Here is a 25,531-nt window from a genome sequence, read left to right on the forward strand (position 1 = left end):
ACACGGCAGCCTCTTGGTGGAAATTGGTGTCACGTTATTTGCTCAGCGGTCTTTGAGAAATGCATCAGAAACGGAACCAGGGGTGATTCCCTTGTGGGCAGGAGCCATATGACATCAGTGACGTTGGAGATTGAGGTCTTTCCAAACAGCACCCCCCCACCATAGCTTTCCAGCCCAGCTAGCACAACTAAACCTGCACACTCTATTTGCACACACACACACTCCTACTTTCCACCAATCAGGCTGTGGAAGACGGATCCAGCGCAGGAGTGAAGCTGCTATAATAGAGCCCCGGTCTCTTTCGCTGCCCAGTGGAAAGCCAGTGTGGGCCGACTTGAGTACAATGGCCACCTCCCGGTTTTCTGCCCTCTACTTCGGGTGCGCCGTTCTCTTGCTCTTGGGTGCCTGCGAGGCATCGGCGGAGATCCGGGGTGCGGCGGGCGAGGCTGCAGCTGTCGAAAGCCGAGAGGAAAAGGAGATGGTAAGGGAATATGTGGGGCCAGAGATTTGCAGGTGGGTGGACAACTACAGCCCCCATTATCCTCAGGCAGCATGGAGGACACTGGGATGGGAACTTGTGATGACATCAGCTCTAGCCCCGTTAGGACAGCCGAGATGCCACAGTAAGCCTTTATACCAAAATTCCACACCTTTTGCTGTTGGGTGCTGCTCAGAGCGCAGGACAAGCCCTGCTGGACCAGGCCAAACGTCCATGGCGATCCCAGCCCCCGCACCAGTATCTTGCCCTCTTGCGCATGATGCCACATCAGCTACATAATGATCGGCGCTCACCCCTGGACATGGCTAACAGAGGGACAAGATGGCCTTGGCATGCAAGTGTTCTGCTCTCAGCTTTCTCACCTCTTCCCGTTCTGCGGATTTGTCTGTCCCCCCCTTTTAAAGCCATCACATCATCTTGCAGCAGCAAATCCCATGAATTAAGTGTTCAAATGAATTCAGCCTGAATTCAGTGTTTTGAATGCTCTGGCAGTTTGGTTCCCCTCTAGTCCACAGTGCTATAAATAAATGTGCATCCTCACTAGGAAAGCCAGCGTGGGCCAAACGAAATTAAAACATTCACATTTACTAACAGGTAGTATTGTGTGTCGGGGTGGAGGAGGAGATCTGAAACTCCAGAATTTGATCAGAGCAGGAATCAAAGTGCCTTTCTTTTCGAAACATAACTTTGGCTGGAATAAGCCAGCCCCTGGTAGCAGCTCCTGATATATGATACCAAAAGAAACAGAGTGACTTCTAGCTAGTCCTCAGTCCTTGACAGCGTGACTTGCCCACCCCCAGTACAGAATTTTTTTTTTTTTAAATTCCCCCCACCAGCAATGGGTTTTGTTCAAGGCAAGATTTGATGGTTTGAGAACTCACTGGATTTTTTTTTTATTGGCAAAACAGAAGGAACCAACAAGGGGGGGGGGAGTCGAGAAGTGTGTTTAAAGGATTAACAACTATATTTTTGGCAGATGCTTTTTGTTGACTGGAGCTTGTTTGATCTGAGGTAGGAAATGCCTCCCCTAAGCAAGGACAAGAGAGAAGAGACATTCGTGTTCTTTAAGAACAAATTGTACAAGATTCACACATTATTTGTTTTACAGATTAGCCTCATGTTGCATATTATTTTATATACTGAACTGTGCAGCATATCCTCACTTCCAGCAGGCCGTCCCCTCCCGAACCCCCGTTGCCTAGTTTTCCATTTTTCCTTTCCGATCGCCACTCATTTCATGACCACAAAGCACACTCGCTCCTCACTGGACTGTTTGGGGGCTATTAATGTTTGCCCCTTAAGTTTTTTAAATTGACATTTATTTTTTCTGCAAACCTCGGTGCTCTCCTGAGCATGCTGGATCCATTCTGATGTTTCTTCATGGCCCCATTTTGCCTCCATTTGCATTGGCACTCACCACTGTTTGCCATTAGAGGGAATTTTATATGTATTGTACACACTCCCTCCCTCCCTAGTCAGGATGTGTTTGTATACTGCACATATGTACTACACATATACACAGCCCAGTTAGTTGGCTGCTGCCAGACAAAATTCCTTGCCGCGCTGAATTTGTTCAATTTTAAGATGCTGCGAGACTCTTTGCTGTTTGTGCTGCAACTGGCTTCTTCCAGGGTGATCTCTCCGGGTGGCTTCCCAGTTTAACTGTGCGCTTTCTGTACCCCATCTTCTCATTTTCCACACATTCAGCTTTTTAAACTGCTTGATGGTTGCACCCTGTTTGCTTCTCTGAGTGTACTAGGATTTGATTTGCAGATCGGAGCCCTGCAAGATGTCTTGGAGAAGCTGAAGAACAGCCAGCTGCCGTTCATTGAGAAGAAGTTTGGCTGGGTACCGTCGGTAAGTTGCCAGTGGGAGCAGCATTGAATCTGCCCTCTTTGGGGTTGTTTTAGAGCTCTCTGGGTTCTAACAAGGAGGGATAGACATTCTGGCTAAGTGATCTTAAAGGCTGTAACCTATTTACTGTAGAGCAGTGGTGGGAAATTCATGCCTCCCCAGATGTTGTTGGATCCCAACTTCCATCAGTCAGGGTGGCCAAGGATGATGGGAGCTGTACTCCAACATCTAGACCTCAGATTCCCCACACTGTGGGAGAGGTGTGACAGCAAAATAAACAGCATTGCTGCAGATTGCAGAATGATCCATATACTAATTTACTTATGGCATGTTTATCCCGCTCTTCAGCCCGCCCGCCCCCCGGCTCCCTGAACAGCTTACAGAAATGAGAAACAATTCCTGCACATCTAAAAGCCATGATACAAAAGGGATTTGGCGGGAAATAGCAGATCTGGGCACTGTGATTCTGAGCTGCAAAGTTTGGCAGGTCCCGGGGTTGGATCTAAATGAGAGGTCCTACAAAAGCTGTTGATAAAGACAGAAGCCCGGATGGATGTCAACAAGTTGTCTTCTAAGATTGGACTAATTTGGGACTGCTTGATTTGTGCATGAATGCTCCACCAGCCTGGTTTTCATTGGATATATATATTGCCTGGTGATGCTTTATTCAGTTTCCATGGCATGTTTGCACATGGGTATTCTATTAAAAGATGACTGGCACAAGCTCACTTTAATCAAGGTTGCTGTCTTTTTAACTATATTTTAATTCATCTGTTTTATCATTGTTTGAATCCAGTTTTATTTATGACTCCAAGCTGCCTTGAGTGCCATTTTTCTTGGTAGAAAGGCAGAGTGCAAATCACATAAATAAAAATACTTAAGTAGAAGAGCAAGTATTCTTCTGCTTTTGGTAGACAGAGCTGTTGCTGTGTACCGCCCCATCTTCCTCGATATTTCAGCAGGCGCTGCCACGTGGTTGCAGCCTTTCCCCCATATGCCATATAGATTAGAAAGTTGATTATAAAAGCCAAGATTGTCATCATAGTGAATCACAAGCAAGTCACTCCTCTTGCATGGCAATCCCACACAACTTACTTGTACTCATTGCAAAACCAAGCCCGAATTCGGAAAATTAGAGCAGTTGCCCAGAGCTTCGCATGCTTACGGAATTTGAGCTTTGCAGGTTCTGGGATGAACTGACCTCATCTCTCCCAGCACCAACCTGGAGTAATTGTGCAGATCAGAATTTAAGTTACCATTTAATGCAATGGATTGAAGCCTTAACACTTAAAACATTTGAACGGGTGGTATACAGACACCACTTGCAAATGGATACGTATACGGATATTTGGTTGGCCTTTGTTGCCGTTAATGTATAATTCTTTGAAAGCTTATTTTCATTTATGTACACATATTTCATATGCATGCATTGAAATTGATAGACAAATTTACGTCACTACAATTTTTTTCTTCCTTTTTTGGTTTTGTTGAAATTTTTAAAAGAAAGAATTTAAGTTATCCAGTAGCTTTTGCACATGTAAGCGTCTGGTTCGGTTCCCAGCTCAAAAAAAGAGGATGAAAATGCATTTTTAAAATGTAGAGAAACAGCATTTTAAAAAAATAAGTAAATCACAGATAACTGCAGGAACAGACTTCGGAGCTAACGGGTGCAAAAAAGATCTGGGTTGGATTGACTTTCCCATTCACAGTATGCACATTCATCCCTGACACATGCATGAGAGATTGCTGACCTAGCTGTCTGCACTCGACCATGTACCCGACACCTTTTCCACCCTGTCCCCCTGTGCAGTGTGACGCCGGGGAGCTGTGTGCAGTGCGGAAAGGGGCTCGCATCGGCAAAGTGTGCAACTGCCCCCGTGGGACGTCCTGCAACCTGTACATCCTCAAGTGTTTGTGACGAAGCTGCAGCAATGGAGGGGGAGGCAGAGTCGAGGAGCAGCCGCTGGACGGAAGGCATCTGCTCAGGCACGGTGAGGGGGGAAAACGTCTCGGTGTTCCAGATCCACAGTTTTCAAAAGAAAAAGGTCAGCTATGACAAATCAGAGTGCAGATAGGAACTCAGGCAACGGGTGGGGATAGTCCGGGCCTACAGATACTGCTGGATTGCAGTTCCCATGAGCAATGGCCAGTGATGAGGAATGATGGGAGTTGTAATCCAACAACACCTAGAGGGCCACCTGTTCCCATTGCTGGGCTGAAAGGTAGTTCCTGAGATGGGAAGAATCCTGCTTTAGGGGACATGAGTGGGGGCTCCTTGCTTAGCGGGTGGCCCCATGTTGGGTGTAGAAGGTCTCGGGTTCCACTTCTGATGTGGAAATAGCAAGGAGATCGGGTAGCCAGGCTGCTGAAGGGGTCCCCCTCTGCTCACGGCTCTGGAGACTACAGAGCTGCTCACCACAGAGAGAGAGAGAGAGAGAGAGAGAGCGCACACTGATGGTTCTGGCCTTGATGTACCAATGGTCTGATTAGAGTCAGAGAGATGGACTTGATGATCTTTGGGATGCCTTCCAAAGCCCCTGATTAGTGTAGGATGTAACTACAACAGCCCTGACTTCTGGACTGTGTGTTCATAATAAATGAAAATTACACACACAGACAGAAAAAACAAACACACACACAAACACACACAAACACACACAAACACACACAAACACACACAAACACACACAAACACACACACACACACACACACACCCACACCCACAAACACACACACACACAAACACACACACACACACAAACACACAAACACACAAACACACAAAAACACAAAAACACACACAATTCATTCATGCATGCATTCATTCATGCATTCCATTTCTATACCACCCAATAGCCAAAGCTCTCTGGGTAGTTCACAAATCACAATCCTCAAAATGCAACGTAATAAAAAATCTTTAACAATACATTTTTTTTAAAAACACATTTGTTTATTCATTCATTCATTTCCAGCACAGTTGCGGGAGCAACGGCTGAGGTGAGACAGAGAGAGAGTGCTCCGGTGTGAATGTCCTTCACAACAACTTCCAATGTGCAGAGTGATTTAGAATGATAGAACCACTGAATTTTTGTGTTGGAAGGTGTCTTGGAGGTCATCCAGTCCACCCCGCCTTGCTCAGTAAAGAAATCTGCCCACGACAGCACACAGACAGAAGGTCGTTTGGCTCTGCTTAAGCACCCCCAGTTAAGGAGAGCCCACCCTCCTTCCTGAAGCAGTCTATTCCACCTCTGGAAAGCTCTTGCCTCCTAATGTTTAGCCAAAATCTGCTCCCCTGCATTCTCCAACTGTCGGTTCTAGTTCTCTGTTGTTCCCAACAGCAGGACAAGTCTGCCACAGTTTAATATTTAACACTAGTCAGAAGGCAGCAGAAAGAAGAAAGAGAAGAAAAAGCACATCTAACAAGACTTCTGCACCCCTGCAGGCAAACAAAACCGTAAAGGCGTTTCCCTTCTCCGAGGTAGTGGAAGCTTTTGGCACAACCTCCCTCTCTCCTGGATTTATCCAGCAGATGGCAGCCAAAGATTTCGATGCTACGTTACGTCCACGGTTCCATGGTTTTATATATATGCCAGACGCGAGAAATAAAGATCCCAGCAATGATGGATTGTTTGTGTGTGCGTGTCTGTATTATTATGGTTATGAAACACGGCTGTGGAAGGGAGCGGTCTGTTCTGGGATCCACGCCCTGGGCAGATGCAGAGACTGGCCCTGCAAGAGGGCAGAGGCATAAGGTGAGAGAGAGATTGTGCTTCAAGGGGGAGAAATATGCCAGGGTCCCCCAGGGCTGACGCTGGTTGCCAAATCACCCCGTATTTTAAAAAATATTCTATCATCAGGAGGCGGTTGGCCAGCCATGCACATAGCTAACGATGCTCAATGTATTACTTTTCCCTTAGAGAGGGTGCTTTCCTACAATGAAACAGCGGTTGTTTCCAAGTGAACTGGTTTAGCAGCAGATGCAAATTCCATTGTATTCACTTGTAGTCATGATGGCGCTAGGCTTGGAGGGAGTTTAAAATGCAAAACTGCACATGCTCAGAGTATCCCCTTTTCTTAATCAGGTGGGCCAAATAGGTTTTCTGTTTTTTAGCACTAATGTACTGGGAAGGTAGGAGCAGTTGCGGAGTGTGAAATGGCATTTGGAGCGGGGAGGGAACTGAAATGCTTCACAGCTGAAGTAACACGCATGGCCGCCAAACAGGGTCCTTGTATGGTCGCCCAGCCCAGGGTTGAAAATCCCCTAACAGCACCGCTGTTGGGTCCAGCCAGAGGTTTACCTGGTTTAGTGTTCAAAGACACGGCTGGTTCAGGGAGGCATCTGGGCCTTTCGCTGGAAAGGGCTGAGTGTTGAAGAAAAGGAAAACGACAGAACATAACTTGATTATTATGTTAATAATAACATATTATTATGTTATTATTAACATAATGATATGTTATGACATTTATTAATGTCATAACATATTAATTGTAATGTCGTAACGTAATTGTCTGCATAATTGTAATGTCATAGCATGCAATGTCATAACATAACATATTAATTATTAACATATTATGTTAATAATAACATATGTTATTATTAACATAATAATATGTTAATAATATGAGTCCAACGCAGGGGGTTGGACTCGATGGCCTTGTGGGTCCCTTCCAGCCCTACTATTCTATGACTATTCTATGATAGCAGAGCAGGCCTGGGGGCCCAATCCAGGATTCTCCCAATGGCCGCACCCCCATTCCCGCAACCACCAGTCATTTGGTTTTTCTGCGGTTCTCCCCCCCCCCCGCCCCCATTCTCAAAGGTCAAAATGCCTCTTTGAAGGCTTTCCCGGAAGCTCAGGCTGGAATTTGGGGAATTACAGCTGAAAGAGGTTCAACACCCTTGAGTTAAAAGGGTTTGGTAGCTGCCCAGAACCCTGGGAAACTGCTGCTGGGTGATAAAATGCAAACATCCTCACTGAGCGTCAGGCAGCATCCTAACCACGGGGAAAGGGCACTGTGGAAGGACGTGGCCGCTCTCTTAAGTGCCATGGGAAGGACTCCCTCGCACTCCTGCAGGGCCGGCCCGGTCCCTCTCGGACCACTGTCCACCACCACGTCAAAGAACCACAGAGAAGCAGCGATAGGTGTGTGTCTTTTTAATTTTTCTCACACAGAGGAAAGGTGGCCCGGTCCTCCTTGCCACTCCCAGCGCTTCTGCAGGGCTACGAGCGCCAGCGTCCCCGCCGCCACCACAGCAACGAGGCCGGCCAGGAGAGACAAAGCATCGTCCCAGCTCATCGGGCCTTCTGGGAGAGCTCTGGGTGCTAAATGGATGGGGGGGGAGAGAGAGAGAGAGAGAGAGGGGAGAGGCTAGGTTAGAGGAAGAGGGTCTCTGGCACTTTGCCAAAAGGTACAAGAGGACGAGAGGTCTCTGCCCCACGGAGCTTAAACTGGAGCTCAAAACACACCGGGGGTGGGGGTGACGGAGGGGGAGAATATGCATTCTAGTTCTATGCGTTCTGGTTTAGTTTCATGGATTTTCACCCTACACTTTAAATTATTACTAGTATGGATGATGATTAATAATAATTTGAAGGGCAGGGTGAGAATCCATGAAACCAACCCGAAAGCCGTGGAACTGGAATGCATTTCTCTCCCTATACGTCAAATAACAATTCGTATTATTAACAACAACAACACCCCTTTTGCAGGGTAGCTCACACAATACTGCCGCACATACACGGAGCTCTGCAACAAAGTGTTGCAGTGGGGAATGGCACCCCTTCCTTTTGATTCCCCCACTGCCCAGCAATTCACTTTCTTTCGCTTGCATGACCAACCTGACAAGCCTCCACTGGCTTGGAGCCCCAAACAGGTTCACTCCCCCCCTCCCACCAATTGTATGGTATCACATCCCCTTAAGACTTGGGAGCTTTACCCCCAAACCCCTCGACAACCAGGACAGTGACTCCAGGCAAAAAAAATAAAGGAAACCAGAACATACGTCGCTTCCGAAGGGCGATTTGGGGGCAGATCATTCCGAAGGGCGATTTGGGGGCTGAACTATACACAGCACACCTCTCTTAGCAAAACTAGCCTTTCGAGGGGCTGTTTGGAGCCAAGAGGAAGAAATGTATCCCTCCCCACACCCTGGCCTTTCCACTCGGGACAATTCCATCTTAACTGCTCTTCCTTCAACACTCCTCCCTGCAAAGTCACACCCCACACCCCTCTGTGACTGCTTTCCCCCCTTACCTTCAGGAAAGGACCCCTCTACGGCTCTGCCAAAGAAGTCCACGGGGCCATCCGAACTCACCAACGTCAGCCACTCCTCGGGCAGGTGATGCGCTGCCGCTAATCTTTTGCCTGGAGACAGGAAGAGAGGCGTGGCCTTACTGACTTTCCGGGGGGCACCCCAAGGTCATCTGTCCCGCAGCCCGGAGGCAAAAGACTCTCTTCAGTTTTTACTTATTATTACATGTCTATCCTGCCTTTCCCACCCTTGCGAGGAACCCCAGGTGGCTTGCATGTTCCGCCTGCTCTGTTTTTATCCTCACAACAACCCTGTGAGGTAGGTCAGTGACTGGTGGAATGTCATCCAGGGGGCTTCCTGGCAGAGTAGGGACTAGCACCCAGGTCTCCGCAGTCCAACCCTCTAACGGCCTTTTAGTTTTATCAAGACTCACTTCTGCCTTGTGGGTTCGCCTCACAGCGGGTGCTGCAGCTCTCCTGTGAGGAAGGGACACAGGCTGACACACTACAGTGGAAGTATACCTAGATTTGAAGGGAGACAAACCTTAGGAGCCATCCCGGCAATAATTCTATTTTATTTTTTTTAATTAAGGGAAGTTAGTGTCAAGGCTTAACACTCCCCCTTGGATGTCGGGCACATCAGATTATAACGAAGGAAGGAACAACTCATTCCTAACACCGAACACTCGGAATCCTGCATATGGAGATTCTGGGCCCTACACAGAGCAAGATGCACAGAGGTGCACAGATGCTCTGAGGATGCACAGAGAGCAACCACACTCTAGAAGGAAAGAGATCTTACCGGCCCAGTGAGCATCCGTTGGGAAGCAGTGTCCATGAATGTGAAGGTGCTGACAACGAAGCGCTGGTGGTGTGTTGGGAACGGCAGCCCCGAGTCCACTCCAACAGGCACCAGCTGGGTTTTGTAGTTGTCTCCTTTGAAAGGGCACCTGAGAGGCAAGGATTTGGCAAACTAACACAGCCAGAAAGTCCTCAGACTCTACAGAACATGTCCTTCCGTTTCATAGCAACAAAACCAAGTTCCTAGTCCTCGTTATTTATTATGTATTTAGTAGACTTATATCCCGCTTTTCAATGAGGGTCAGGCTGACAATATTCATAAGAGACAACAGATACAGCGAGAACCCCACGCTCGAAAAACCAAAACCCAACAATACAACCAGCTCCACTGGATCAGGAGTCAGCTGCTGGTTTCCTTCCCATGGTGGTGGGGGGGTGATTTTGGTTGCCCCTGGGGGTGCGTGGGAGAACAGTCCAACTGGTCCCCATCACCTTCTCTCGTCTGATGGCTGCAAGAGCCTTACGAGAGCCTCTGTCCCAAAAAAGCAGTATACAAATACCCAAATTAAATAAAATGGGACACCAGGGAACTGTGGCTGACAGAAATGGCCAGGAAGCGTCAACGTAACATCTCTACAAGTTCTGAACTTGAGCCTCAAGCCAGCTCTGTTGCTACTTCAAAAAGTCCATGGCAAATTGCTTGCGGAGGTGCTAGTCTTCATGATTTTCGTCCAATGCTGGAAGTTTTAAAACACAACCAAAGCCCTCAGGATGCTGAGAGAGGTTGCGTATGAATTTGGCACAGCTTTCAGGGTCCATCTGACCATAGCTTACTATGGAACACCCAGCAGAAAACTGTTTCCCCACTGGGCCATTCAACTATGACACCAAACCAGCTTGCTGAACCATGGCTGGGTGCTTTTGTCTTAAAAAATAACAAAAAGAGAGAGAGTCGTTTATGGAATCTTCCCATCCTCTTTAACAAGGAGAGAAAGTGGAAGCTTGAAATCAGAAAAGCAGCGACGTGATCGGTGGCAAACCATGCTTCGAGAACAGACAGCAAAAACGGGATTCGAAGTCAGCTTTTGGTGTGGACCAAATTCAGGACCGAGGCTGTTCTCAACCATCGTTATTGCTTCTAGAGCTGGGATGGGATGTTCTTTCAACCCAGGGGGCAAATTCAATTTTAGAGAAGCTTTCGGGCGGTGGTGGTGGGGCTGCATTCCTGTATTTTAGCTTGAAGGTCTTCCTGCCAGAAACTAAACTTCAGGAGAAGCATTTCAACCTTTCGGCGGGCGGGGGCAGCAGCAAAGCTGGGAAGAACCCCAAAAGATCAGTGATCGGGGGAAGAGGTGGAACCGTCTGGCAAATCTCACACTTCAGCCTGCCATCCAGCCCATACTGACCCCGCCTCCAGCAGCAGCCAGTCCGGCTTCTGCAGCGGGTTGGTGCTTGGGGTAGCCCAGCATTCGTGCAGGACCAGAACGAGGGCCGGGTCACTCCTCCCAAGGATGTGGACTTCGACGTGGACTGGGTCACGGAGAACCTTCACCACTGGATAGTCCGAGTCAGCGAAGTAGGACGAATACGTCTCATCTGTGGGAGAGGAAAGGGCCCATTATGAGCAGGGAAGAAGGACGGAGGTCGGATTCTGACCCACTCACAAGTCCAGCACCTGGAACAGCAGCATCTCGTTCAGCCTGGGTAGTTCAGCTGGCATCACTTAATCCAGATTTCCCCACCCTGGTGCCCTTCAGATGGGTTGAACTACAATTCCCAGCATCCCCCATGGTGGAGGGAGATGGTACAGCGCTGTACCAACTCCATCTGATACGGCGGCTGCGCCCCTGCCTTCCTGACCATCTGCTCCCATCGGTAGTACATGCCCTGGTCTCCTCTCGTCTAGACGACTGTAATGTGCTCTACATGGGGGTACCCTTGAAGACGGTTCGGAAGCTGCAGCTGGTACAGAACGCGGCGGCTCACCTGATTAAAGGCAGCCGCCGGCGAGATCACATCACTCCAGTGCTGAAGGAGTTGCACTGGTTACCAGTTGTTTTCCGGGCCAAATTCAAGGTGTTGGTTTTGACCTTTAAACCCTATATGGTTCCGGCCCAGCCTATCTCAAGGAGCGCCTCCAGCAACACCAGACTGGCCGCTTAACAAGATCAGCCTCGGATGGCGTTCTCTCTGTCCCATCAGCCAGGTCAGCTAGACTAGTGGGGACGAGGGAGAGGGCCTTCTCTGTGGTGGCCCCCACTCTGTGGAACTCCCTCCCTAGGGAACTCCGCCATGCCCCCTCTTTAATGAGCTTCCGCCGCCCATTAAAAACGTGGTTGTTCAGGCAGGCATTTGGGGTGGGCTAGGGTATTTTTTATGAAGTTTTTAATGTAGAATTTTATTGTTTTAACTGTTTTGTTGTTGTACATCGCCCAGAGCGGCTGGGTGACCAGCCAGATGGGCAATTAATAAATTTAATAAATAAATAAATGAAAGAAAGAAAGCAGGGCCGTTCCACCAGCCCTGCCAAGAGACTATTTCTTTTCTTTTCTCTTCCCTCCCCATCCCCTTTTCCTCGTGTTCCGTGTCTTTTTCGCCGACCAATTGTGAGCCGCTTCAGGAGAGCTAGAACCAGATGTCTCTTATCCTGATGCTTCCCTGCCACCCCCTCTGAGCTTCCTCCAGTCGCCTAAGGAAGATTTGTTGGCCTGGTTGCTCCCCTGCCCCAAGATCACTCACCTTGAGCGATCCTCATCTCCAAGGTGAGGGGCCCTTGCTGAGCAATGGCAGCTGGCGGAGGGAGAGTGGCCACCAGGACAGCAACAGGGAGCGAATCCTCCACGGAGTAACTGCAGCGGACGGTCAACCTGACGGAGACAGGGAACGAGGTTGGAGGACCCCCCGACTCCTGCCTTCCTTGAATATCCTTGTAGAAGTGCTTTCCCCAACCTGGTGCACTGCAGATGTGTTGGGACTCCATCTCCCATCACCCCAGCTCCTGGGGTTGATGGGTATTGCAATCTCAACACAACCCCCACGCCTGACCTATGTACAAATGAAAGTGCTTCTTTGCTGGGCACATGAGTTAACCTGCGGAACTCACTGCCACAGGAGGGAAAAGGCTTTCCCCAAGCTGATGCTCTCCAGACTGTGTTGGACTACAAATCCCGTCATCCATCCAGCTCCAGACAAGATGGCCACTTTTGACTCCACCGTTGATCGTCCTTTCAACAGTGGAGTTCAAGTGGCCATGTTGTCCAGGGGATGACTGTAGCGGGCTACAGGCTAAGAACGTCCGACAATAAATCATGGGGTTCTGTGCCTTCAGTCTTCTTGATCAGTGGTGTGCAAGCTTTTCAGATTTGTATGGCAGCTGCACTGGCCCAGACCCAAGGAGACCCACATGGGTGTGTGTGTGCGTGCGTGTGTGTGTGTGTGCGTGCGTGGGGGCCTTGCCATCTCTCTGCCTCGCTTCTCTTCCTTCTCCTCCTGCATCTTCAATCCCTCCCTGGGCCTGAACCGTCTCTCTGCACTTGTCACCTGAAGTCGCTGTCCCGGGTGATGGACCCTGATCTGGATACAAGGAGCTCTCCATCCGCCAACAGTTCGTTCTCATAGATCTGCTGGCTTCCAGCTTCCTGAACAGAAACAATATTTCCTTAAACTTTCAGTTTGCAGAGGCAGCAATTAGATCATCTAAAAACCAAACCACATTCTGTACCATTTAGATTTTGGCAAACACCTGTGGACTATTTTAACTGAGCTACTGTAATGTGTGGGTATTAATTAAAAAAAAATATGAAAAAAGTAGCGTTTACTTGAAATTACAGGAAAAAAGTGTATTTTTTAAGGGAGTTCCAGGATCTAGAACAGGCTTCCTCAACTTGGTGCCCTCCAGAACTACAACTCCCATCAGCACTAGCCAGGGATCAGGGATTATGGGAACTGAAGTCCAAAATTTCTGGAGGGGAGCTCTTTTTAGGCCGCAGTCCTATGCATGTTTAGTCAGGAAAAAAAAGTCCTGCAACCCCCAGCTCTCCCCGGTCAGAAGAGAAGTCCTGCAACCCCCAGCACTCCCCGGTCAGAAGAGAAGTCCTGCAACTCCCAGCACTCCCCGGTCAGAAGAGAAGTCCTGCAACTCCCAGCATTCCCCATGGCTGGCTGGGGAATGCTGGGTGTTGTAGGACTTTTGTCGGTCTAAACATGCCTAGGATTGTGCCTTTAAGCTCACACCTGGCATCTCTAATCAAAATCTTTCAGAAGACCACACCAGATGTTTTAATGCTGATGCGCAGAAGGGCTTTGGGGAGAGCTGAAGGCAGGTCTCAACGCCCTCGTTACCTTGAAGGACGTCCCGCACGCAGACAGAGGAAACTGGAAGAGGATAAACATGTTGTTCTTGGTCCGGGGGGCACACCGGCCCCCGAGACTGCTCAGCAGGCGCACCGAATCCAAATCGAGAGGGGGAAGAACCACGTTCCTGGAGACGGCAATGGAGAACTGGCCGTCTGGGGTGCAGTGGGCTGTCACTGTTGGCAAAGGAAGGGGGCAAAGACGGGGGCTTCAAATCTCTTTCAGCCCAAGGGACGGGTTCCACTCCAGAGAAGCTCTCAGGGACCGCACTGCAGGGCTGGGTGGCGCCAAAGACAAAGAGGGCGGGGCCCAAAAGCCAAAAACTGCCTGCATATTGGAGCTTCAAGGTCTTCCTGCCCGGAACGCAGCCTTTGGAGAGCCATTTCAACCTTTCGGAATGGGGAAAAACTGCATAAAAGCTGGGAAACCAACACATGATTGTTGATGTGGGAGTGGGGGTGGCCCTCTGGAGAATTCTAGATTCCTGCACTGAGCAGGGGGTTGGACTCGATGGTCTTATAGGCCCCTTCCAACCCTACTGTTCCATGATTCTATGAAAGGGCTAGGCTGGGAGCCCAAGTGGGCTGGATTTGGGTGCTGGCTTGAAGTTCTGCTTTGGTCATACAAGGACCACGATGTTCCGCATTCACGCATCTCCACTCCTGCGCTGCACAGGAGCCAATCAACAGATCTGAGATTGGGGTTGCTTTACTAGAAGGTCCAATCCTTCCCACCCCCCACCCTGAGTGGATCTGTAAGTCCTACCCCCACCAGCCTCAGGTTCACCAGGCTCCTCGACTCACCTTTGTTGGCGTAGTAACAGGGGGCCATCCGGTCCCTGGGGTTGTAGCAGCACCCAAGCCCAGCACACTCCTCTTCACTGACTTGATGGGTGCCGCACAGCAGTCTGTCTGGGGTCGAGATGGCCGCGCACAAGCTGGAGCTGGGGGCATCCAGGGCTGGAGAAGACAAAGATGCAAGATTCACGCCCCCAAAGTGGGTCTGTTTTTGCAGGGAGTCAGCATCGTGCTCAGAGGCCCATAACAGGCAGTCTGCCAGGCAAGACAGCCCAGCCAATGAGGAAGGCAGCCTTTGCACAAGTGGTGAAGTGGCAGGGAAGGAGGCACCCTTGCTATGTTGCTGCTTGTGCACTTTGGCTGCTCAGGAACAAAAGGAATGGGGAACTTGAGGCCCTCCAGGTGTTTGGGCTTACAACTCCCATCATCCCTCCCCATTGGTTATGCTGGCTAGGGCTGATGGGAGTGGTAGGCCCAAATATGAGTTGAGTTGGATGGACCAGTGTCCTGACACAGTATAACCCAAATGACCTATGTTTCTATTTAAAGCAGCCTTTCATTCAGAACCGTGAGGGCTGTTTCCTGCCTCTCAGCTGAGCAGAGCAGAGCAGAGGAAGCTGCTCCAGCTGGTCCAGGGACTACAGAAGCAAGAAAGCTCCCAGAGAGCGAGCGACCAGAGCGAGCCAGGGGGACCAAACAGGGCTTGGCCAGGGGAGTTGCAGTGGTAGAAGAGACAAAGGAGACAGAGGCAAAGAGGTTAGTGGGCTGCAGGAAGCCCAGGGGGCTGCCCTTTCTCCTTCTGAGAGGCTGTGAGCTCACCAGGTGCTTCTGAGAGCTCCAACTGAATTGGAGGGATGTGGCCTGAGTACTCCCAGCAGCTGAGTGGGCAGGAAGATTCAGCATGTTTCCCACCTCCCAGCTGAGCAGAGCAGAGCAGAGCAGAGGAAGCTGCTCCAGCTGGTCCAGGCACTACAGAAGCAAGCAAGCTCCCAGAGAGCGAGCGACCAGAGCGAGCAAACGGGGAGCAAACAGGAGTTGGCCAGGGGAGTTCAGCAGGGGAGGTCCCTAACATTTTTTTTCCATTTTTTATTTTATTTTTTAACTAACTTTTTTCCATTTATTTGTCTTGTAACACATACTTCCACACCAGTGGGACTCTGCTTTTAACCTCTACTGAGTAGAGGAGCAGGCACAGGCCAGTCTAGAACAATCACAAAGCTAGACACAAAAAGGGAAATGAGGCTATGGAAGGACAGGACTCTCCAGCGGTGGTGACCTGCAAGGTGTGTGCAATGTTTGTTTTCTTGCCTGAGAACAACATGGCCTACACCTGCAACAAGCGCAAGTTGATCACGCTGCTGGAAGAAAAAGTAAGTGGACTGGAGCGGCGACTGTCGACCCGCCGGGGAATAAGAGAACACGAAGTGTTCTTGGACAGAATGGGAGAACTACAGAAGCAAAGGGAAGACCAGAAGCTTGAAGAGCAACAGCAAGAGGAGGCAGAAGTGGGAAATGCTGAGGGGAGGAAAAATGGAGTAGAGGATACTCCTTGGAAAAGGGTGACAGTTAGGAGGAGAAGAACTAGATGCCACTCTGCACCAGTGGAAGCAGTGGAGCTGTGGAACCGATTCCAGGTACTTGCGGATGAGACTGGAGGGCAGCCTGCAGAGGAAGAATCACAGGGGAACCTGCATGAGAGTGAGCAAGAGGCTGAAGGTCAGTCAAACAGAGGCGATGAAACCCAGGCCTACAACAACAAGAAGAGAAGAGTGGTAGTAGCGGGAGACTCCTTGCTGCGTGGGATCGAGACCCAAGTATGTCGCGAAGACCCGTGGACTCGCCAGGTCTGTTGTCTCCCAGGAGGACAGATTGGAGATGTGACTGAAAGGTTGCCTGCGCTCATAAAGCCCACTGACAGGTATCCCTTTCTTCTCATCCATGTGGGAACAAATGATACCGCCAAGCGGAGCTACGAAGAAATCACGTCAGACTTTGAAGCTTTGGGAAGGAAACTCAAGAACTTCGGGGCCCAGATAGTTTTCTCATCCATCCTTCCAGTAGTTAGAAGAGGGATAGAAAGGGAACGAAAAATACTCCGGGTGAATGACTGGCTATGAAGGTGGTGCTGATGAGAGAGATTTGGATTCTGGGACCACGGGCTATACTTCCTGGAAGATGGGCTGTTGGCAAGGGATGGGTTGCACCTCACAAAGGCTGGGAAGAATGTGTTTGGCCACAGCATGAAGAACTTCATCAGGAGGGCTTTAAACTGAATCCTACGGGGCAGGGAGATGTAATGTTGGGGGTAACAATGGACGTAGGTGAAAAATACATATCTCTGCACAGAAATGCAGGAGGATGAGCTTGGTAGCCCCATCGAGAGCATCTGGATCAAAATAAATGGAGCAAAGAATAAAAGGAACCTGGTGGTCGGAGTCTACTACTGGCCACCCAACCAAGGAGAAGATGAGGATGAAACTTTTGAAAAGCAAATAGCCAATGTTTTAAGGAAGCATGATGTAGTAGTAATGGGGGACTTCAATTTCCCCGATATTTGTTGGGAAACAATTTCTGCAAAACATGGCCCCTGCAGGAAATTCCTGACTTGTGTGGTAGATAACTTCCTCCTACAGAAAGTAGAGGAAGGAACTAGAGGATCGGCTATCCTTGACTTGATCCTAACCAACAGAGTGTCAGGGTGGACACTGAGCCCATAGAATCCCAGAGTAGTTCTGATTCGGAGGAAGAGCAGTCGCTCCTGGGAGAGGAGCGCGCCCCTTTTTCCCAGGGCCCGCAGCTGACAGAGATTCTTCCCACCAACATCCTAGATTAGAAAGCAGTCCAGGGAGTGACCCAGCACCGATAGCAGACTGGTTGGATGCGCGGCGCAGACGCAGAGAGCGGCGCCAAATGGAGAGCGCGGAAAGGAGGCGTAGCGCCCAGTTGGCGCTCAAAGAACGGTTGCGCCCAGAGGATCCAAGGGAAAAGGGGAGGGATTCTCCCTAGTCCTTATATTCAGGGGTTCTGCCAGTAATTGCCTTTCAAACGGAGACCAACTGTTCCAACTTAGGGCATAAGGATGCTGCTGCTCAGATCTAGTTGCTACTTGTAGAGTTGTAAGTTGTAAAAGAAGAATAAAGCTTTGAAAAGAATCCCTTTGTCTGCGTCTGGACTTGGCTACTGGATTAGACTGAGAGAGCCCTCCAAGGAGCCCTTGACACAGAGATGGCTTAGTGGATAAAGTAGCAGTTACAGGAACTCTGGGGGACAGCAACCATGTTGTACTTGAGTTCTTGGTTCTAAGGGAAGCAAAAGCCGAGTGTAGTCAAACCCGTACCCTGGATTTTAGGAAAGCTGATTTTAAACTCAGAACAATGATCAGTAAGGTCCCATGGCAAGCGACGCTAACAAGAAAAGGAGTCCAAGATGGGTGGGAGCTTTTAAAAAAGGAAATTCTCAAGGTACAATCACAAACCATTCCAACAAGAAGAAAAGGTGGAAGACAACAGAAGAAGCCAATGTGGCTTCACAAAAAGCTTATGGATGACCTGAAAACAAAAAAGGACACATATAGGAAGTAGAAAGAAGGCCAAGAAACAAAGGAAGAGTACAGGCAGGTAGCACAGAATTGCAGGGATGGTGTCAGGAAGGCTAAAGCTGAGAACGAGCTGAGGTTAGCAAGGGATGCTAAAAGCAACAAAAAGGCTTTCTTCAGCTACGTGCATAGTAAAAGGCAGAGGAAAGAAATGGTTGTCAAGCTATTAAATAAGGAAGGCAAAACGATAACAGAGGACAAAGAAAAGGCGGAGGTGCTCAATTCCTACTTTGGCTCAGTCTTCTCCCAAAAGAGGGTCTATGACCCCCCTGGCAAAGGCGAAGTACAGGCTGAAGGGGCAGGATTGCAGCTTGAGATCGATAGGCATATGGTCAGGAACACATCAACAACCTCCGATATGCAGACGATACCACCCTAATGGCAGAAAGCGAAGAGGATCTCAAGAGCCTCTTGTTGAGGGTGAAAGAGGAGAGTGCAAAAGCTGGTTTGAAACTCAACATTAAAAAAACTAAGATCATGTCATCTGGCCCTATCACTTCCTGGCATATAGAAGGGGAAGAAATGGAAGCAGTGACAGATTTTACTTTCTTGGGCTCCAAGATCACCGCAGACGGTGACTGTAGCCATGAAATTAAAAGACGCTTGCTCCTTGGGAGGAAAGCTATGGCCAACCTAGACAGCATAGTAAGAAGCAGAGACATCACCTTGCTGACAAAGGTCCGTCTAATCAAAGCTATGGTTTTCCCAGTAGTAATGTATGGCTGTGAGAGCTGGACTATAAGGAAGGCTGAGCGCCGAAGAATTGATGCTTTCGAACTGTGGTGCTGGAGAAGACTCTTACGAGTCCCCTGCACTGCAAGGAGGTCAAATCAGTCCATCCTAAAGGAAATCAACCCTGAGTGCTCATTGGAAGGACAGAGACTGAAGCTGAAGCTCCAATATTTTGGCCACCTAATGCGAAGAGAAAACTCCCTGGAAAAGACCCTGATGCTGGGAAAGACTGAAGGCAAAAGGAGAAGGGGACGGCAGAGGATGAGATGGCTAGATAGCATCACGGATGCAATGAATATGAACTTGAGCACGCTCCGGGAGAGAGCGCAGGACAGGAAGGCCTGGCGTGCTGTGGTCCATGGGGTCACGAAGAGTCGGACACGACTGAACGACTGAACAACAACAACAGGAACACCTAATTACTTTGAATGAGTTCAGATCTCCAGGGCCAGATGAACTGCATCCTAGAGTAAGAAAGGAACTGGCAGCAGAACTCTCAGAACCGCTGTCTATTCTCTTTGAGAAATCATGGAGGACGGGGGAAGTGCCAGATGACTGGAGGAGGGCTAACGTTGTCCCTCTCTTCAAAAAGGGTAAAAAGGCGGAACCTGGGAACTACAGACCACTCAGTCTGACATCAATCCCTGGGAAAATTCTGGAGCAGATGATAAAGCAATCCATCTGGAAGCACCTTGACAACAATGCCATGATTACTCGAAGCCAACATGGATTTGTCAAAAACAAGTCCTGCCAGACGAATCTGATCTCATTTTTTGATCAAGTAACCTCCCTTGTAGACTGTGGGAATGCTGTAGACATCATATACCTCGACTTCAGCAAAGCTTTCGACAAAGTGCCCCATGATCTCCTGATGAGCAAACGAGCTCAAAGTGGGCTAGATGAAACAACGATCCGGTGGATCCACAGTTGGCTACAGAATCGGACTCAAAGAGTGCTTCTCAATGGGACCTTCTCAAATTGGGGAGAGGTAACGAGTGGGGAACCGCAGGGCTCAGTCCTGGGCCCAGTGCTCTTCCACATTTGTATTAATGACTTGGAGGAGGAGGTGCAGGGAATGCTGATCAAATTTGCAGATGACACAAAATTGGGCGGGATAGCTAATACTTTGGAAGACAGAAACAAAATTCAGAGTGATCTGGATAGACTGGAGCACTGGGTAGAAAACAACAGAATGACATTTAATAGGGACAAATGCCAAGTTCTGCACCTAGGACAAAGAAACCAAATGCACAGTTACAAGATGGGGGATACGTGGCTCAACAACACTGCAAGCGAGAAAGATCTTGGAATTGTGGTAGATCACAAGCTGAATATGAGCCAACAATGGGATGTGGCTGCAAAAAAGGCAAATGCCATTTTGGGCTGCATTCATAGAAGCATAGCTTCCAAATCCCGGGAAGTGCTAGTTCCCCTCTACTCAGCACTGGTTATGCCTCCTCAGGAGTACTGTGTCCAGTTCTGGGCACCACACTTGAAGAAGGATTCAGACAAGCTGGGGAGGGTTCAGAGGAGGGCAACGAAGATGATCAGGGGACTGGAAACAAAGCCCTATGAAGAGAGACTGAAAGAACTGGGCATGTTTAGCCTGGAGAAGACTGAGGGGAGATAGGATAGCGCTCTTCAAGTACTTGAAAGGTTGCCACAGAGAGGAAGGCCAGGATCTCTTCTCCATCATCCCAGAGTGCAGGACACGGAATCGTGGGCTCAAGTTACAGGAAGCCAGATTCTGGCTGAACATCAGGAAAAACTTCCTGGCTGATAGAGCAATACGACAACGGAACCAATATGACAATGGAACCAATTCCCTAGGGAGGTGGGGGGCTCTCCCACACTGGCGGCGTTCAAGACGAGGCTGGACAGCCATCTGTCAGGGATGCTCTGACTTGGATTCCTGCATTGAGCAGGGGGTTGGACTCGATGGCCTTGTAGGCCTTTCCAACCCTACTGTTCTATGATTCTATGACTGGAATCTTACTTTTTTTTTTTAGGAAGGACGCAAGTGATAGAATACCTGGTTTGCATGCAAAAGGCCCCAGGTTCAATCCTGGGTGTCTCCCCTCGATGGACTTCGAGAAGCAGCTGGCAGTCAAAGAATACTGTCATTTTATACTTTTAAAAGTTGCATTGTGTCATGCTATTATATTGCACAGTTTAGACTGTAGGACGCGCCTAGAGAGCTTCAGCTATTGGGTGGTATAAAAATGTAATTAATTAAAACAAAAACGAAAAGATTGGACTGAACTGCTCAAGCCTCTCGAGTCAACAGACAGCAATCTCTCACGTTTGGCAGGTACCTTGGAGGCAAGCAGTCTGGAGGGCAGGCAATTTAAACTGGGTCTGCAGCATAGGAAGGCCCCCTTCCTTGCACAACTTGGCCCTGATGCTGTCCAGACCCTGTCCAGGGGCGGTTTACACTGGGAAGACTAGACCGGCTAGTTCAGGGGCAGGGAACCTTTCAGCCTGAGGGCCAAATTCCATTTCAGAGAAGCCCCTGGGGGCCACATTTGGGGGGGGGCAAAGTGGGCAGGGACACAGGTGAGTGGGAGGGGCAAAATGCCACCATATTTGCGCTTAAAGCTCTCGCCGCTAGTTGCGTGAGGCTTCGGAAAGGCATGCCAATTTTGGGGGGAAAGCCTGCGCAAATGCCAGGAAGCCACCAAGGGATCGGCAGCCAGGGGAAAGAAGACGGTTCCCCACCCTAGTGCTAGCTGCATTCACGGAGTTTGTGCCCTGTTCTGGCTTGGCCATTTCCACTGCGCCGGGAAGGGTGGCAGGTACTGGATTTAAGTTGTTAGTTGCGCAAGTTTTAATGGCTTATTCCAAAAAGTCATCGTTTTACAATCCCACCGCCTGCAACCCGTTTCGGTTGTGGCCGTTTGCATTTTGCAATCGCATGCCGCAGAGCGAGCCGCCAGTGGAACCCATGACCTGGGGAGGTGGTGGGCTCTCCCTCATGGAGGCGTTCAAGACGAGGCAGGACAGCCACCTGTCAGGGATGCTCTGACTTGGACTGAGCAGGGGGTTGGACTCGATGGCCTTGTGGGCCCCTTCCAACCCTACTATTCTATGGTTCCAACTGGCTGGCTGCCACACCAGGCACCCAACCGCCAGCACCAAGGTGGATTCCAACAATGCCCCCAGACACCCGCGTGTGTGCACACACATGGGCTTTTAGAAGGAGAGGTTTCTCCTAGCCACAGCACGGGCCTGCCTCCGTTCTCGCCAGTCAGAGCTTGGGGCTGGTTCAAGTCAGCTTTGCTAGACCTGAGCTGCGCGGTCACCGCTTGGCAAGACCTGAGCTGCATGGGCACAGGGGTTTGCATTGCTGGGCGGCAGTGGGAATCAAACCCAGAGAATAAGCAAAACAGACCATCATAACAGCGACAAGGAGGTGGATCCACTCAGAAAGGGGTACCCACGGAAGACCTCTTACCCAAAGGCCCCCAAAATCTGGCACTTCCCCTTTGAGACCTTGGCCCCCTCATCCCAAGCCATGCAGGAGACACAAGACAAGAGAAATAGGATCTTAACTCTGCCCACTTTTAGGAGAGATCTAGAGAAGGCAGGATTTTGTCAGCCAAGGTTCCCTCACCAGGGGTCAAATTGTGGGGGGCTTCCCAAGTCCATCTGATGCCCCAATCTGAAACCAAAACAACAGCAACAGCATGCTTGGAAGTGAAATTTTAAGTGGGAAATAATATTGCTATCTCAGCGCAGTGCACAGTAATAAAAATGTTCATGGCTTCCAACGTCCAAGGCTTTCTTCAAACTGGACCCCTCCAGATGCACTGGACTACAACTCTCAGCATGCTGGATGGGGATGCTGGGAATTGTAGTCTTACATTTGGAAAGGTCCAGGTTGGGGAAAGCTGTTACTACAACACTTAAAAAGCAAAGCCCAAACAAACAGCAGGTTGTTAACACATTAGAACTAAGCGTTATGCATCAGAATTTCTGTGCTGAGAGGCAAGCTGGTATTGCAAATAAAAATAAAATTAAAGACAAGAAGCCTGTTATAATAAGTCTTCTTCAGTTTCGAGCACAATACACATGCAAAAAAAAAAAAAGGTGTATTTCTACATTTTTTTAAAAAAATCAGGTTAATTGGATATGTCTGTATATGTGTATGCTGTCTGTTTATATGTTTGTAGCTAAACTGTTTTTATATTATACACAGTATCGTATTTCTTAAGGTTTTTAATCTTTGTAAACCACCCAGAGAGCTTTGGCTATTGGGCAATATAGAAATGTAATAAATGAAATGAATGAAAAAACAGATTTACTTTCATGCACATGAAGTGGAGGAGGCAGGAATGCTTAGAGACTTTAAGCCTAATCTGAGTTTATGAACTGGGGAATGAATTTGTTGCCCCCTCCCTCCCCCTGGCCTCCAAACCTCAAGCTGCTCCTCAGCCCTTAACGGAGGCCTCAGGTGAGAGTCATGATCAGACACTGAGGACTAAGCACTTGAGCCGCCCCATTGATGGGCTCCCATCCCTCCAAGGACCATGGATTCCTGCAAGCGACCCATGGGCCTGCTACGTACCCCAAAGAAAGCCCTGCCAATCCTTCTGCTTCCCCCAGTTCCCGACGTATCCCATCTTGGTGGCAAAGGCAAGAGACCCAGGCAGGCAGGGGACCACCAGGAGAAGTGCCAAGACATGCAAGCGGGGCATAGCAAGGCAGCACCAATGTTTCCCCACCCCACCCTTGGCTGGAGGTAGGACTGCAGGTGAGCTGCTTATGTGAAAGAGGCCATGGCTTCCCAGCTGGCACACTCAGCCCCTTTGTGATCTCAGATCCCCCTCACTGCAGTTGCAGGAGCTGGGCCACTGCCACTGCCACTGCCACTTACTTACACACACACACACACACCGCCCTTGGCAGCAGCCGGAGCGGCAGAATTATAACAAGCGATGCCCTGCGCAACCACCTGTTTCTCTGCTATGGGAACCTCCGGTCTGGGGCCAGTTCCAGCCCTTCTGTGGTCACAATCCAGCTGTCCCCCAGGGGGCCACACCCCCTGTCCCCCAATCACCAGTCATTTTGGGGGGTTCCCTGGCTTTTGTGAGGTTCCCCTCCCCATTCGAAATGGCTGAAGTGCCTTTCCGAAAGCTTGGATGCTGGCAGCGAGAGCTTGAAGCTAAAATACGCTGGGTTTTGTTTTTGTATTTTGGCCACATCCCTTTTGCCTTTGGCCACACCCCCTTTGTCCTGCATAATAAATGAGATAAAACTATAAATACATTCCTGCTCAACACTGCAATGCAACCCCGAAACTGAATCCAGGTCCTCCCCCCTGCCGTACATCTGATCAAAGCATGCCCCCCTCCCTGCCATCTTTTCTATCCATGCAAACCCTCAAAGTACCTAATAAGAACCGCTTCAAAACATATCATTCAGACTCAAAGAATCTCTGACTGTTAAAGCTCAAAACATCACTTGGGGCTGTGGCCTTTGAAGGACCGCAAGCATCTCTATGAAGCCGTCCATCCCTTGGAGCAGAGACTTTTCAGAAGTGGCCCCAACTCTGTGAAACTCCCTGCTGCCTGATGGACAGGTGACCCCCTCCGCCACTCCATTCAGAAAAGTCTTTAAAACCTCACCTAAATAGCTTTTAACGGATGCACTTTTATTTGGTGAAATGCTGACAAAACAGTTTCTACTGGCCAGGTTATATTTTATATAAAATATTATAAAAATAAAATTATATTTCACAGACTTGCTTGCTTACTTTTTGCGTCTTTTGTAACACTGTCTGTCTCTCTATCTAAATATAAATACATATATACAAACACACATATAAATAAATATCGCTGTTAATCACCAGAGAAAGCAAGTTAAAACCAACTCAGAGAGCAGAACAGGGGGCAAGACCAGGACCACTGCAGGGGGCAAAGGTTAAAGCCCCCCTAGCACAGCATCCTGATCTGGATTGAAAGCTGCCCTGCGCACGCGTGCGTACACACACACACACACACACACACCCCTCTGCCATATACTCAGACACCCCCATTCACACAATTACCAACTGGGTGAACGGCGTTACGCCTTACAGCATCAGGACCTGTCATCTGGAGGCAGGGAACCAACTGTCGCAATGAAATCCCACGGAGTGGGTGCCACCACGGAGAAAGCTCTGCCCCACGCACCCATGCCCTGGACCTCAACCAGACATGGGAGAAGGAGCTTCCGAGGAAGATGGAAGCAAGCCAAAGAGGAAAGCAGCGAAGCGCTTTGGCCGTACCTAGAAGTGGTTCTGGGCACCTCAGTTCCTCTTTAAGGGAGGTCATCTGTCCATCGGCTCCGAGGCCTTCGATCTGGATTGTGGTCTGGTAGTTCCCACCCTAGGCGGAAGAGGAACTAATGTCAATGTTCATCTTGTATGGATTTATAACCTACCTTGGGTTGTGGCCCTCCAGACATGTTGGACTACAACCCCCAGCATCCCCCCGTCTATGGTCTAGAAGAGAAGTCTTCAGCCTTTTATCCCACCCTCCAGCCAAAAAAGCTCCCAGAGTGGCTGAAGAAATAAGATGGTCCCTGCAGTGGGCTTATAATCGAAAACCCAGGACACAAAAGGGAAGGGGATTGGGAGGGAGGGGGGAGGAAAGGCTCCAGAAGGG

The 25,531-nt window shown here is 49.3% G+C and overlaps 2 protein-coding genes across 3 annotated transcripts in view; one reads left to right on the plus strand and one right to left on the minus strand.

Annotated features, from left to right (window-relative positions):
* LOC146333448 (cocaine- and amphetamine-regulated transcript protein-like) lies at window positions 1-5,980 on the plus strand. 2 transcript variants are annotated; one of them, XM_084825850.1, is made up of 4 exons: window positions 1-481; window positions 2,273-2,356; window positions 4,164-4,339; window positions 5,797-5,977. In XM_084825850.1, exons 1-3 carry the CDS (start codon window positions 344-346, stop codon window positions 4,269-4,271), a joined length of 330 nt encoding a protein of 109 aa, XP_084681976.1. In that variant the 5' UTR covers window positions 1-343; the 3' UTR covers window positions 4,272-4,339; window positions 5,797-5,977. The 2 variants fall into 2 exon arrangements, with proteins under 2 accessions (XP_084681976.1, XP_084681975.1); XM_084825849.1 differs by having other exon boundaries at window positions 247-481; window positions 4,164-4,344; window positions 5,797-5,980.
* Window positions 5,291-25,531, minus strand: part of LOC146333449 (zona pellucida sperm-binding protein 4-like) — a gene marked incomplete at its 5' end in the record, with an annotated part of 26,678 nt that continues 6,437 nt past the window's right edge. Inside the window, 12 exons of the mRNA XM_084826335.1 lie at window positions 5,291-6,083; window positions 6,653-6,715; window positions 7,525-7,678; window positions 8,610-8,720; window positions 9,041-9,128; window positions 9,409-9,556; window positions 10,814-11,003; window positions 12,147-12,274; window positions 12,948-13,045; window positions 13,749-13,936; window positions 14,564-14,719; window positions 25,153-25,252. Of these exons, the coding sequence (XP_084682461.1) occupies window positions 6,682-6,715; window positions 7,525-7,678; window positions 8,610-8,720; window positions 9,041-9,128; window positions 9,409-9,556; window positions 10,814-11,003; window positions 12,147-12,274; window positions 12,948-13,045; window positions 13,749-13,936; window positions 14,564-14,719; window positions 25,153-25,252 (1,395 nt within the window). The remainder of the gene's footprint in view (window positions 6,084-6,652; window positions 6,716-7,524; window positions 7,679-8,609; window positions 8,721-9,040; window positions 9,129-9,408; window positions 9,557-10,813; window positions 11,004-12,146; window positions 12,275-12,947; window positions 13,046-13,748; window positions 13,937-14,563; window positions 14,720-25,152; window positions 25,253-25,531) is intronic.

Source organism: Heloderma suspectum, chromosome Z (genome assembly GCF_057233095.1).
Source record: "Heloderma suspectum isolate Gila_16-S chromosome Z, 16-S_ref, whole genome shotgun sequence".
NCBI classification, from domain to species: Eukaryota; Metazoa; Chordata; class Lepidosauria; order Squamata; family Helodermatidae; genus Heloderma; species Heloderma suspectum.

Bases quoted from the DNA above. Each gene is read 5' to 3' on its own strand.
- LOC146333448 (XM_084825850.1), top strand. From the start codon at position 344: ATGGCCACCTCCCGGTTTTCTGCCCTCTACTTCGGGTGCGCCGTTCTC. The intron at 482-2,272 runs GTAAGGGAATAT...TTTGATTTGCAG, and splicing joins GCCGAGAGGAAAAGGAGATG to ATCGGAGCCCTGCAAGATGT. The intron at 2,357-4,163 runs GTAAGTTGCCAG...CCCCCTGTGCAG, and splicing joins AGTTTGGCTGGGTACCGTCG to TGTGACGCCGGGGAGCTGTG.